This window comes from Galeopterus variegatus, unplaced genomic scaffold (genome assembly GCF_000696425.1).
Source record: "Galeopterus variegatus unplaced genomic scaffold, G_variegatus-3.0.2 Scaffold1037, whole genome shotgun sequence".
Taxonomy (NCBI): Eukaryota; Metazoa; Chordata; class Mammalia; order Dermoptera; family Cynocephalidae; genus Galeopterus; species Galeopterus variegatus.
The window spans coordinates 33,427-46,360 of NW_007727148.1; the positions used below are offsets into that span (position 1 = coordinate 33,427).

General features: G+C 50.6%; 1 protein-coding gene across 1 annotated transcript in view; it reads right to left on the minus strand.

Annotated features, from left to right (window-relative positions):
- LOC103591836 (chromosome unknown open reading frame, human C17orf53) overlaps positions 1-10,632 on the minus strand; it is a 14,338-nt gene extending 3,706 nt beyond the window's left edge. The window contains exons 1-8 of the mRNA XM_008574371.1: positions 10,533-10,632; positions 9,469-9,519; positions 6,223-7,410; positions 4,900-4,983; positions 3,450-3,590; positions 2,181-2,289; positions 1,907-1,992; positions 1,400-1,525 (exon numbers count right to left, since the gene is read on the minus strand). Coding sequence (XP_008572593.1) covers positions 1,400-1,525; positions 1,907-1,992; positions 2,181-2,289; positions 3,450-3,590; positions 4,900-4,983; positions 6,223-7,410; positions 9,469-9,519; positions 10,533-10,535 — 1,788 coding nt within the window. The 5' untranslated portion in view covers positions 10,536-10,632. The remainder of the gene's footprint in view (positions 1-1,399; positions 1,526-1,906; positions 1,993-2,180; positions 2,290-3,449; positions 3,591-4,899; positions 4,984-6,222; positions 7,411-9,468; positions 9,520-10,532) is intronic.
- Positions 10,633-12,934: the final 2,302 nt, after the last annotated feature.

The window sequence follows — 12,934 nt, forward strand, 5'->3', positions numbered from 1 at the left end:
TGCGATCCCGTTACTGGTCAGTAAAAAAGACAAAAAGGAAAAAAAAAAAAAACTAAACAAAAAAGCTAACCTTTTTTGGCTCATTTTCTTTCCCAATTCTATTGGTATTTAACGCTTTAGGGAATCTGTATAACTGGAGCGGAAAGTAAAGGGGCCATTCAGAAATATGTTGAGGAATTAGCCTGGGATTAAAAATTAGCTGTTAACAAGGCCCAAACTAGCTAACATATGGGCAGGTAATTAAAATTGGTAATTAAAAAGTTGACTATGGTTAGCCCAAGAGAATGGGAGTGCAGAAGGGTGAGCTTCATCTTTTCCCTATCCTATGCCATTTCAATTTATTTCAATGAGGATGGATGATTTGAAATTAAAAGAAAAATAAAGATCATTTTGTAGAAGTGGGGTGATTTTGAGAGAATGTGGAAGCAGTTAAGGAGAAATATGAGGGAAACAGAAGTAGGAAGTTAGAGTTAAAGGTCTAACTTGGGGCCGGCCCATGGCTCACTCGGGAGAGTGTGGTGCTGATAACACCAAGGCCACGGGTTTGGACCCTATATAGGGATGGCCGGTCAGCTCACTTGGGAGAGCGTGGTGCTGACAACACCAAGCCAAGGGTTAAGATCCCCTTACCGGTCATCTTTAAAAAAAAAAAGGTCTAACTTGACTAGAGGCTATCACGTCTGGCCTTGTCCTATTGATGAAGCAACAGCAGGGGAGGGGACAGGACTTGCCCAAAGTCACAGGACAAACGATCAGCAGAGCTGGGACAAGACCCAGGTCTCCTGACTCTCAGGCCAGGATCCCATGAAGGGCTGGAGGTGGCCAAGTCAAACCCAGGCTCTGTACTCTCACCCTGGAGTGGAGCTGCCTGGAATCTCATCCTCACCTCCCAGAGATACTAAAATGCTCGCCTCAGTTCCTGAAGGGGATGTCCTCACCAGTACTCTGTGCGGGTTCCCCCTTGCCCAGCCAAGGCAGAGGCCAGGAGGAAGATGCGGAGCAAGTGCTGGCTCACCTGACAAGCCATTTATAGCTCACTGTTCTCTGCACAGCCACCTGTAGCAGATCTCATCCTCGGTCATTTACTGCCACCACTCCCAGTGGGCCCTCAACTTGGCTAGTTCTCAAGTAACGCCTATCCTCTCAGATGTTCAAGCCTGCCCTCAGAAACTCAGGGGTCACCAAGAAACCAGCTGTTCCTCTAGATACTGTTACTGAGCTGTCTGGCAGGCAGCTGGCCCAGGGACAGGAGGAGATGATACTGTCCCCAAAAGCTCCTTTTTACCTCAGGGCAGCTGCTCCCTTCATACCTCTGCTCCCCAGTGGAGGAGAGGAAGAAATCGGAAGATCCATGCTAAAGGAGGGCTCTACCAGTCCCCATTCCACCTGCGCCTCTTACCTTTGGGGAAGGCTGAGATGGCTTGAAGCACTTCCCATCCCCAGAATCTGAGCTGTAAATATGGACCAGGTTGTTGGGTGTCACGTTGAGGTAATGATTTCGGAGCGAAGGAGAAAACACTCCAACCTGGAGTCGAGAAAAGTGGGTGGTCAGTGTACTCATGGAGCACTGGGTGCCACCAGATGGCCACCTGGTACCTGCCTGCCTCTTACTTGGTGTCCTCTGCACCAGGGACACACAAATTGCTCCTGCCCCAGCCTTGGTGCCAGAGTAGAACCACTTATCACACCCTCCCCCTCAATGCAACCCTCCATCCCCATCTACCCCTGAAGAAGACTGGGAGCCAGTTCAAGGGCCATGGGCTTTTACTCAGCTCCAGCAAGCAAGGGACTAGCAACAGCTCAGTCACTCCTTGCCTGGGTGCTGGGAGGGAAGGCAGCCACACAGGTAAGGAGACAGACAGGGTGGGTGGGGTGGGGAGCAGGTCCCTACTTGGAGTTCCCATACCTGCTTTAGCAACAACACTGAGCCAGGCTTCAGCTCATTCTGGCGTGTCTCCAGCAGCAATCTGTGCACTGTCCCCAGCATCTCTCCTGCAAATACCACATGGCCCATCAGTCTCAGGGCCAGGGCAGCACAAAGACTCATTTGGGCCCTGGCTAGGAATTGGACTACTCACAGCCTCAACTTTCCAATCTGCAAATGGAGAGGGTGATTTCTCTTCATCTCCTGACCTCAAAGGAGGCCTCTCATCAGACACTCCCAGGACCTAACTCCTTACCTGTGGGGTCCTTGAAAACCACACTGGCATCCATTGTGCTCTTATTCAGGGACTTGATCATCACCGCCATGTTTGGGACCTTGTTTCTGGGAAGCTGCTTCAGGGCTGCCTGCTTACAAGGAAAGGCATTCACTGAGCTAGCCATGGCCCACCTATAACTTCCCAGGTCCCCAGGTGTGCCAGGGCAACCAGAGAGTGGAAGGGAGGATGGTATTGCTGTAGTGATATCTTCCTTTGTGGAGGACAAAGGGTCAGTTTTTTTTTTTTTTTTTTTTTAAAGATGACCGGTAAGGGGATCTCAACCCTTGGCTTGGTGTTGTCAGCACCACGCTCAGCCAGTGAGCGAACCGGCCATCCCTATATGGGATCCGAACCCGGGGCCTTGGTGTTATCAGCACCGCACTCTCCCGAGTGAGCCACGGGCCGGCCCCAAAGGGTCAGTTTTTTTTTTTTTTTAAAGATGACCGGTAAGGGGATCTCAACCCTTGGCTTGGTGTTGTCAGCACCACGCTCAGCCAGTGAGCGAACCGGCCATCCCTATATGGGATCCGAACCCGGGGCCTTGGTGTTATCAGCACCGCACTCTCCCGAGTGAGCCACGGGCCGGCCCCAAAGGGTCAGTTTTTTTTTTTTTTTAAAGATGACCGGTAAGGGGATCTCAACCCTTGGCTTGGTGTTGTCAGCACCACGCTCAGCCAGTGAGCGAACCGGCCATCCCTATATGGGATCCGAACCCGGGGCCTTGGTGTTATCAGCACCGCACTCTCCCGAGTGAGCCACGGGCCGGCCCCAAAGGGTCAGTTTGAAGGGCACATCCCATCTCCCTCTGGCAGGCCTAAAGCTGTCAGGTCCTCCATTTCTCTCTCCCTGCCTCCTCTCTTTTGTGTATATATATATTTATAGTGCTCCATCATGGCCAGCCATGGGCAAGGATATCTTGGCACATGTACCAGCATGTATCTGCACGTGGTCCCTGACCTCTGGGAGCTCTGAGTATGCTAACAGTGTGCTAACCCCACTCCACCAGGGCCTGGAAGGGCAGAGCCATGCACATAGCTCACTCTCTCCTTCCACCTGTGCCGAGTACTGTGGATGAGAGTGAAAGGTAGGTGAGTGGAAGATACACCACAGGGGCTTCATGCTGCCGCTCAGAGATAGACCTGGGGTAAGCGGGAGCAAACGGCCCCTTCCTAGGGTGAAGTAGGACGGTACGTTGGTGAAAGGGAGAAAAACGGTCTTCCCTTCGGTCTCAGCACCCGGGACCCTCACCTTCCGCAAAACCATGACGATGCTGTAGGTGCAGAGGAAGCAGCTGGGGTCTCTCTCATCCAGGCCCAGAGCAGATTTCATGGTCAGCCAGGGCCCTCGCCCAAAATCTTCCTCCACGGGTATCTGGGAACTAGCAACAATCTGGCACCACAGAGCAGAGGGGGGAATCTGCATTACTGGGTCTATCTTGCTACAGATCCTTGAATGAGACAGGATAGAAGGATGGGAGAGGAAGGGCGAATCCCCTGGGAGAAACTGTAGCATGGTGGCCACAGTCTCTTATTTATCTCTAATACCAGAAAATGTTATGTTAAATCTTGTTGTATACCACGCATTTCACTAAGCAATTACAGCAAGGGTGCTCTTTTTATTTATTTATTTATTTTAAAAATCGGGTCCTAAATTTAATTACATTGAAGCAAAAGGCTGTCCATATTTGTCTCTTGTAATAGACTCAAAAAGCCTCAGGGGTAGGGATGTCCACCTATATAGGCTTTTGGAGTGTTTTAGCCAATTTGAAACCAGTCATATTTTATTTGGGATGCCTCTGGCTTTAACCATTAACCTTATATATTATATCAATAAATGCTTTGAATCAGATGAGTACTTATTGCTTAGGATCTGAAATGGACTGGCAAAAAGAAAAAAAGAAAAAGAAAAAAAAAAAAGAAATGAAATGGACTGGCATATCTAGCAAGCTGCAGCAAAGAGAAAAAAACACTGGGGAGAATTAAAAGCAAAAGTGTAGGGCCGGCCCGGTGGCGCACTGCTATAGTGCGCCGCCTGGGAAGCGCGGTGGCGCTCCCGCCGAGGGTTCGGATCCCACATACAGACCAGCCGCTCACTGGCTGAGCGAGGCGCGGGAGCAACACCGAGGGTTGCGATCCCGTGGCCGATCCCGTGGCCGGTCCCGGTCCGGGCGCGACACTGAGGGTTGCGATCTGTTGCCGGACATGAAAAAAGACAAAAAGGAAAAAAAAAAAAAAAAGTGTGGGTCTGAGGGCACTGCAGGTCAACCAGAACCCCAGGGAGGAGGGAAACTGAGTCTCAGCTGCCAAAATGGGACCCACTGGAGGTAAGAAGAAGACAAGTTCTTCCCAGCTCAGCTCCCAGAAACCTGAGAGGAAGGGTTCCTGAGATACCATTTTTATTATACTTTCCTTATTAATTACAACCTCCTCCCCTGGGGAAGATGAAGCTAGCTGGGCCTTTATTTCTTAGATGGGAAAGAAGCCTGGACTTATGGCATCAGTTAATTCCTGGCTGCCATCAGGATAGGCCTCCCATTATGCCAGTAAAGTTGCTGCCTCCCCCAAATGACCTTTGGTGTATGACACCAGAGAACAGGCCTAGCAGCATCAGCTCTGATTCTCAACTCCTGAAATATGCAGAGATGTCCTTCACTCTCAAATGACACCCAGCAAGTTAACATTTGCATGGAATAAGTTACCTCTGTCTGGAACTTAGCCAGAGCACCATGAGTTGGAGTCTGGGGGGTGGAAACCATGATCTTCTCCAGATTTTTCCCATTATGCTAAGAGGGGAGAGAGAAGGTGACAGCAAGCTCAGCAGCTGTTATTTACAAGTACAGCTTCTTGTCTGGGTTACATAATGAGTTCAGGAAACTATCAAGGACAATTAACACATATTACATCTCTCCTAACGAAGTCTCAGGAGCCTTGTTGGCAGCTCAAAAAAGACACTTTGGGGATCGTTTCAGGAATGTGAAGAAGCTGGAGCTGGCCCAGGAGCGAAACCCAGGGATGCCTGAAGAGGGCAGTGACCCCAATAGAGAGGCCTGTGATGAGCAAAGGGGCAGCTTCCCCCAGTACCTTCTCTGGAACCTAACCCTTCCCTCTAGGGAGATCCAGCGCAGGAGGAACATAGAAGACCTCTTTGGATTTCTCTTAAAGCGCTAGGGAAAACAGGCAGAAATTGCTTCAAACACTCTTAAAATAAGAGGAAGGGGGCACACCTTTCATGATCAAACCAGATCTTCAGAGCCCAATTATCTGGGATCAGATCCAAGACAGTTTGATGGATCCTGTACCCCACCGCTGCTTAAATCCACTATCCAGCAGGGCTCTGTCTCCTTTTTAGCCCCAACTTCCCCACCTTGGCCCCACACATCAGCCACAATGAACCGTTCTGTGGATATTCGAGAACACCTTGCTCTTACTCCTCTGTAACTCTGCACATGCTCGTCCCTGTATTCCCACTGCTGGAATGTCCCCAGAACACAGACCCCCACCCCCCCACACCTGTTAACCTCCTCCTCATCCATCCACAGCCCATTCAGCAAGCCCAAGGCAGAGCCAGTATCTCCCAGCAGCCAGGGAATGACACCTCCTTACACTGAGCACTCTGGGCATAATCATTTGTTTCTTCCACTACAGTGTAGGCTCCTTAGGACAGGAACTACTTCTCTTTTAATCTCTGCATTCTCGGTTCCAAGCAAATTGCCCAACACACCCAAGTAAATATGAGTGAATGAACGTTCCTGCCCTAGTGCTAGCAAACAGCAGGTGCTCAATAAACCTATGAAAGTTATGAAGTCCTCAGAGCCTTAAACACCTCTCTCCCATGTGAATTTTCCAGCACTCAATTCTTCCTTCCCATTTCTTTTGACGACTTCTGCAGCTTTGAAAACCCTCCCTCTCCTTGCTTCCTCCTTCCCTTCCTTCCAGGAGGGAAGATATTCTAAGGCTGGACAGTTCTGGACCTCTGCTTCTTTCCTTTGCATCCCAATGTCTTAGAAAACCAGGTCACTCACCTGGTGAGGGAGGATGCCTGCTGGGCCAGGGAAGCGGCGTGTTCGGACTCGGGTGGAAGGGCGGGTGGGCTGCTGGGGTGTCCGGTTGGCAGCATGGACCAGCTGCACCAGGTGATTGGTGACAATGGGAGACTGCAGAGCTGCCTGGGGAACTAGGGAGGAATGGGGGCCTTTTGGGGTGCTGACAGGAGATTCAACAGAAGACACTGGAGCTCGGGGCTGGAAGGGCTCCCGTGGAAATGATCCAGAGCTAGTCCTTGAGCGAGTAGAGCAGACTGAACTGGAAGTTCGAGGTCCAGGAAAATGAGCTTTGCCACTTAACCAGGCATTTGGAGACTGAAATGGCTGACTAGGGAAACAATTCTGAGGGCTGCTCTGAATGGGCCCTCCAGCAGCTTGGAGAGGCTGGGGTGCTCGAAGAGGAGGGTCTTTGGGACAGACTTCCCTATGGGGTTGCTGAGTGGGAACTGCTGAGGCAGTTGGAAAGGGAAGGTTACCCGTGGCACCAGGTTTCAAGTGGGGCCATGGAGTCCTACAGTGGACAACAGGATCTAAAGGCTCATCCTGGGCTGACATGATACCCGTTATATGGGTGACAGGAATGGGCCCTTTCTGGCAAGATCCACTCAGATCAACCACCCAGGCCTTTTTAGTCAATACTGGGTCTTCCTGCTGCTGAGCAGTAGAGATTCGAGGGGCCTCACTGCTGACTCCAAGTTCCGTCTCCATGCCAGGCCCCTCCAGCTCCATGCTTGCCAGGACCTCATCAAATTCGTCTTGTTCAGGCTCATCAAAGCCACCAACCCCTTGCTGTTGGCTCTCAAATGTGAGGAGGGGGTGTGGGGTAGAGGGCTGGGGTCTTGCAGGCTCTCTGAGCACTTCTGTCAGTGTCACTCCTCTCTGATTGCCAGTCCAGATGCCGGAAGTTGAGACAGGCCTTAATGGGGCTATTCCTGTGGAAGGTGGACCCCTGACGGCCTTGGGCATGCTGGAGGTAGGGAGGCGGAGTCCCACAGCGGACAGGCCCAAAGCCTCTGAAGGTGCAGTGGGCTGCAATGGTGGCAGCCTGGAAGGCTGTGCCTGCACAATCTCCTGTGGCCTGGAAGAGACAGGTCTCAGGCAGGCAACACCGACAGGCAGCGAGCCAGCAAACTGGTTCTCTGCATCCTCCACAGCAGACAAGAAATCCTACAAAGAAGCAGAGACAGTGGGTCTTGACATCTGGAAATCAAGAAACACTCTGCTTTTATCGTCAGGCATGTGGTGTATGTGTGAGTGCAGATACACACAAGCAAGAAACCAAGGCACGAAAGGCAATGGTGGTGTCTCTCACCAAATTTGACCGTGCCCATGAACCCACACCAGGCTTCTATCAGAAACACCCTAAGGCTAAGTCTTCAGGTAGCTTCTCTTTCTTTAACCTCTGGGGTTGGGGTGGGGGAAAGTTGGGAGGGACAGAAGGAGAAGCAAACCTACCAGGGCTCCAAGGAGATAAATAAATCACCCAAGGTCACAAACTCATCTCAGGGAAACTAGCTTTCTCTAGCTTTCTGGTGTCCAGCCTATGCAACGTAGCAGGTCATGATGCCTGTCCCTACCCCACTCCCCACACCCAACACACGCACACACACACACACACAGAGAAACACGCACAGACACACACACACACACAGCTTTTAACCAGCCAGAGGGGCCTCAGATCCAGCAAAATAGGCAGTGTAGCAGGTCATGATGCCTGTCCCTACCCCACTCCCCACACCCAACACACGCACACACACACACACACAGAGACACACGCACAGACACACACACACACACACAGCTTTTAACCAGCCAGAGGGGCCTCAGATCCAGCAAAATAGGCAGAAGTTAAATATAGCTTTTCAGGCAAGTTAAATTAAGTATAGATTCCAGTTGGGAAGCAAGGTGAGATTGACACCTTGAAGATTTTTGAGACCGGCTACACCATGCTCAGCCAGTGAGTGCCCCGGCCATCCCTATATAGGATCCGAACCTGCGGCGGGAGCGCTGCTGCGCTCCCAGTGCCGAGCAACAGACCTGTTCTGAGGGTGTTTTTGAGTCAGAGCTACTGATTTCACCGCCAGCAAGGTCCCCTCCACCTCCACCCCCTGCCACCACACTGGATTGATTACTCGGCCCTTTCCATGAACTTTTTGAAGTACCCTTATATATATCCATTGGTCATGAATGGGAAGAGAGCTGTGGAGACTAGTTCAGTGTTCTCTGGCTTCTCATTAGAAATACCCCTGTCTGAGTCAGTTCCAGAAATTCTGATTTAGGTTTAATTGGTGTGTGGTAGGGCCTAGACAAGGGTGATTCTAGAGTGCTGACATAAGATCTAGTCTAACCCTTCATCTTCTGAGGGGAGAGAGGGAAGGGAAGAGCATTTGAGGCAGAAGAACGTCTCCCATATTGTAGAAGAGAAAGCAGTAGGCCAGAGAATAAAGTAATTTGCCCTGGTTCACATAGCCACTTGGTGACCACAGGCCTCCTGTCATCTAGTAACCGTGCTGTCTCCTGCAGTACTCTGGATCTTCATAAACTCTGTTCCCACCTCAAGTATGTCATCATGAGGTGAATTAAATCATCTACATGACACAGCTTCCAGGAAAGGGCCCTTATAATTTAAAGGTAGGACAATTAGGCAACTCTTTTCTCTGGTTATTTGTTTCTAAGACAGTTAAGTAGGTTGTTTACATTTCTCATCATTTCTCAGCTTCTCACAGACAAAAAAATATACATACAGTACATGTCAACTAAAAGGAGGTTGGTGCAGGGCTGGCCCATGGCTCACTTGGGAGAGTGTGGTGCTGATAACACCAAGGCCACTGGTTCAGATCCCTATATCGGGATGGCTGGTTAGCTCACTGGGTGAGCATGGTGCTGACAACACCAAGTCAAGGGTTAAGATCACCTTACTGGTCTTCTTTTTTTTTTTAATAAAAGGAGGTTGGTGCCGGCCCCGTGGCGCACTCGGGAGAGTGCAGCGCTTGGGAGCGTGGCGGCGCTTCCTCCATGGGTACAGATCTTATATAGGGATGGCCGGTGCGCTCACTGGCTGAGTGTGGTGCGGGCGACACCAAGCCAAGGGTTGCGATCCCCTTACCGGTCACACACACACACACAAAAAAGGAGGTTGGTGCAAGCTGCTCCAAAATATTCTGGATCTGAGTGCTTATATCTTGTGACCTCCTCTGCCACCTCTGATCACCAACACTTCCTTACCTCATCTTCAAACTCCTCTTCCACAGCAAACAACTTCTGCAAACTGCATGCCTAAAAGGAAAACAAAGCAGTTGAGGTTGGAGGAGAAATACCATTTGCAAGTACATTCTGTCCTCACTATGCTTCTTCCCAATGCTAACAGGACCATTAGGTGTACTGTTTTTTGCTAGTGCTGGGGGAGGAATAAGGGATGAGGAGAAAAGAAATGGGATTTAGTTAAAGATGTAAATTATTTAAAATACTTTCTTGTAAAACAATCCACTCAGATCTATCTGTATTAACCCTGGAAGAGGGGGAAGGAGCAAAGGGAAGGCTGCCAAGGGGAGCAAGGAGTTCTTCAGAATCAGGACCATGCACACGGGCCTAAGGATTTTGCAACGTCTCAAAGGTTTTGCCTGAGGAACCTTTGTCAAAGGTAAGAGAAACTACCATAAATCCAAGAATGCCCAGCACAGTGGCCTTGTTTCTGAAAATCAAGCCAGTGATTTCCTTCTACCTAATCAGCACCCAAAAGTTATGGTCCACAGCTCCCTCTTTCTAGCCAGCAGGGCTGCTGTTGCCAGCTCCAGATGAGTGTCAAACCCAGAGCCAAGGGTTGTGCCTAACCCCAGATGCCAGAGCAGCAAGAGCTACAGTTAGAGATACCTTCCCCAGGAGTCTAAAGGTAAGAGGTCAAGGGTTCAGATTCCAGTACCCGCCAGCCTCCAAAAAAAAAAAAGTGTACGCGTCAGAATGTTTGGGGTGAGGGAGGGGAGGGGGTGGGATGGACCCAAGAGGTAGTGACGTTTGAGCGCACTAGGAAAGATGACCAGAGTTCTCCATGGAGAGAAGGAAAGCAACAGGAGGGAAACTGAGGCCCGTAGCGGGGTGGGGGAGTGCTTTCCCAGCGTCTCCGCGCGTCCCTGCCAAGCCCTGACTAGAGCCCAGGCCTCCAGACTCCGCTAAACTCCCATCCAGACCCCAGCCCTGCAGCTTGTGCGGATGAGGGGCTGGAACCCAGGGGGTGGTACCCGCGGCTGTGGGACCCGGCGGCCAGGCAGCCCCGGGCGTGAGCGCGGTATTACCATGGCGACTGCGGGCCGGTGGGCTGGCCCTGCGGACCCCGACTCGGGGGGTCGCCGGGGCCTCACACTCGGCCTGGGTGGAAGTGCGATGGTGCTCCTGGGGTGCGGTCAGAGGGAGGAAACCCTGGCGAGGGCCGAGGGAAGGCCGTCAGAAGGCTGCGGGCCTGCGTCCCAGACCGCTTTCGAAGCAGCCGCCATACCAGCGTCTCCGCCCTCTTAAAGGGGCAGGCCTGTTTCTATCCCGCCGACACAAAAGCCCTTCACCTTCCAGTCTTCCGCCCGGGCCTTAAAGGGGAATTGGATGGCTTCTCGGTCGCTCCCTAGCGGCCCCTCGGACCCAGTTGACTGGGTCAACACACGTTCAGCTGAGAGCAAGGTTGGGGAGTTTGGGGCCCACGGCTCCCAATCCCGCTCCTCCTTTTCTCTTGTGTTGAGCACACTAGGGACTGGGTACTGGAGCGTGACTTCATTCACACCAGAATCCCCCCAGTCGGTTTATCTGTCCATCCATCTATCCATCCATCCTTCTATCCATTCTTGCAACGTACATTGACAGGCATTGATGTTTTGGACTGGCTCTATTTATCCTTCATGTTTTAGCTTAGATCTCAGATCTTCCCTGTCACCTTATCGCATAAGTAACATCCCTTCCCCCATCAGCACACTCATTCCTTTCTCAGCACTTTTCATAGTTTATCTTATCATGGTTTACATCTTCATTTCGTGTCTTCCTCACTAGAGGGCAGGGACCTTGTCTGACTTGTTCAATTTTGCATCCTCAGCGCCTAGCACAGTGCTCAATAGAGTTATTGAATGAATGACACAGTGACTACTGTGATCACACTGGGGGTGGAGAAATGAATAAGACTGCTTGTGCCCTCAAGTTCATAACAAGTCAGGGAGACAAAGTCCAGCTCTCATCACTAAAGCCTACTGTGGTTAATGACCCTCAGTCCTACCTTGGTAGAGAGCTACTCAGAGCAGCAGCTAGAGCCATGTAGCTTTGAAGACTCAGTAAGCAGGAGGAAAGGAAAGCGGCTGACTCAGTTCTTAACAATTTGAGCTGAGCCAGTCCCGAATCTTCCACAGAGTGGCCTGGCCTGGCTTTATCTCTGGAAAGCTTGTGGCTTCCATCAGAGCTGCACGTGGACCAGTTTATGTGTTGTATGTCAGAATGGAGGGCAGAGTGGACAGGGGAGAGGGAACCCAGATGACCAACTCTCATCCAAGTTAGGGATTCCCTCAAGATCTCTGTGCTTCGGAGACAAAACCCCAACCCTCCTATGGACAGGCCTCCTCTCCTCAGAGGAATTCTGGGCACAGCTCATCCTGTCCAGATGTGGATAGTCCTGGAGATCCAGTTAGAGGGCTCCCCAGGGATGTGGGCTCTGTCAGCTCCAGCTGAAGGGAGATCACAGAGGCCAAAAGGCCACGAGGAATAACTACATGTACTCACACTATAGTCTGCAACTTCCAATTTAACCATTTGTTCATTTTGTCCTCACAAAGATCCCATGAAGGATGAGGGAGAGGAATTACTTTATAGAATAGGAAACTGAGGTCCACAGGGAGAAGGGACTCCCTCAGGGTGACATAGTTACTTGGTGGATCATCTGCTTAGAAATCCCATGCTTTCTCCTCCACCACTTTCCTAAGTTAAATGAACTTGGCATCTGCTTTTCCCACCTGCTGCCCCCACCTCCTGTTAGAACCTGGATGGAAGAGGGATGGCTGGAGCAAATGAAAAATGTGGAGCTGGAACATTTTATTCTTTTTAAATTAATTTTTAAAAATTTTTATTGAATCATAATTGATTATACATATTTGGGGGGTTCAATGTTGACATATGTTGATCAAATCAATATTAATACTATACATATTGTTACAAATTGTACTTATTCTTTATGCCCCTTGTCCAATCTCTCCCCACCCCTCCTTTTACCCTCCCCCCTCTAATTACCCTAGATTTCTTCTCTCCCTCTGAAAGAGTAATGGTTATTCTGTTGATTTGTTGCCTAGATGATCTGTCCAATGCTGAGAGGTGTGTTCAGGTCCTCCAATATTATTGTAGAGCAGATGCTTCTTCTGTCACTCTGGCATGGGCTTTGTGGAGAGAGACATCCTCTTCTTTTCTTTGGTCTCTGCTGGTGACTCTCCTTGTGTCAGTGCACTCCGGTGGCTAGTGGACCATCTGCATGGTGGCTGTGACATCTAGCCACTTTCACGGCAGCTGTGGTTATTGTGGTGGCTGTGGTGGGCTACCCACATGGAGGTGATGTTTTTGGCATGCTCCTTATTGCTGGTGGTGTGCCTGGTTGTGGGAGGGGGGTCTGGTCCCCAGCTCTGAGCTGGAACATTTGAGAGAGGATGTGGTGAGGAGGTTGTCTGTGATTTTAGAGTTG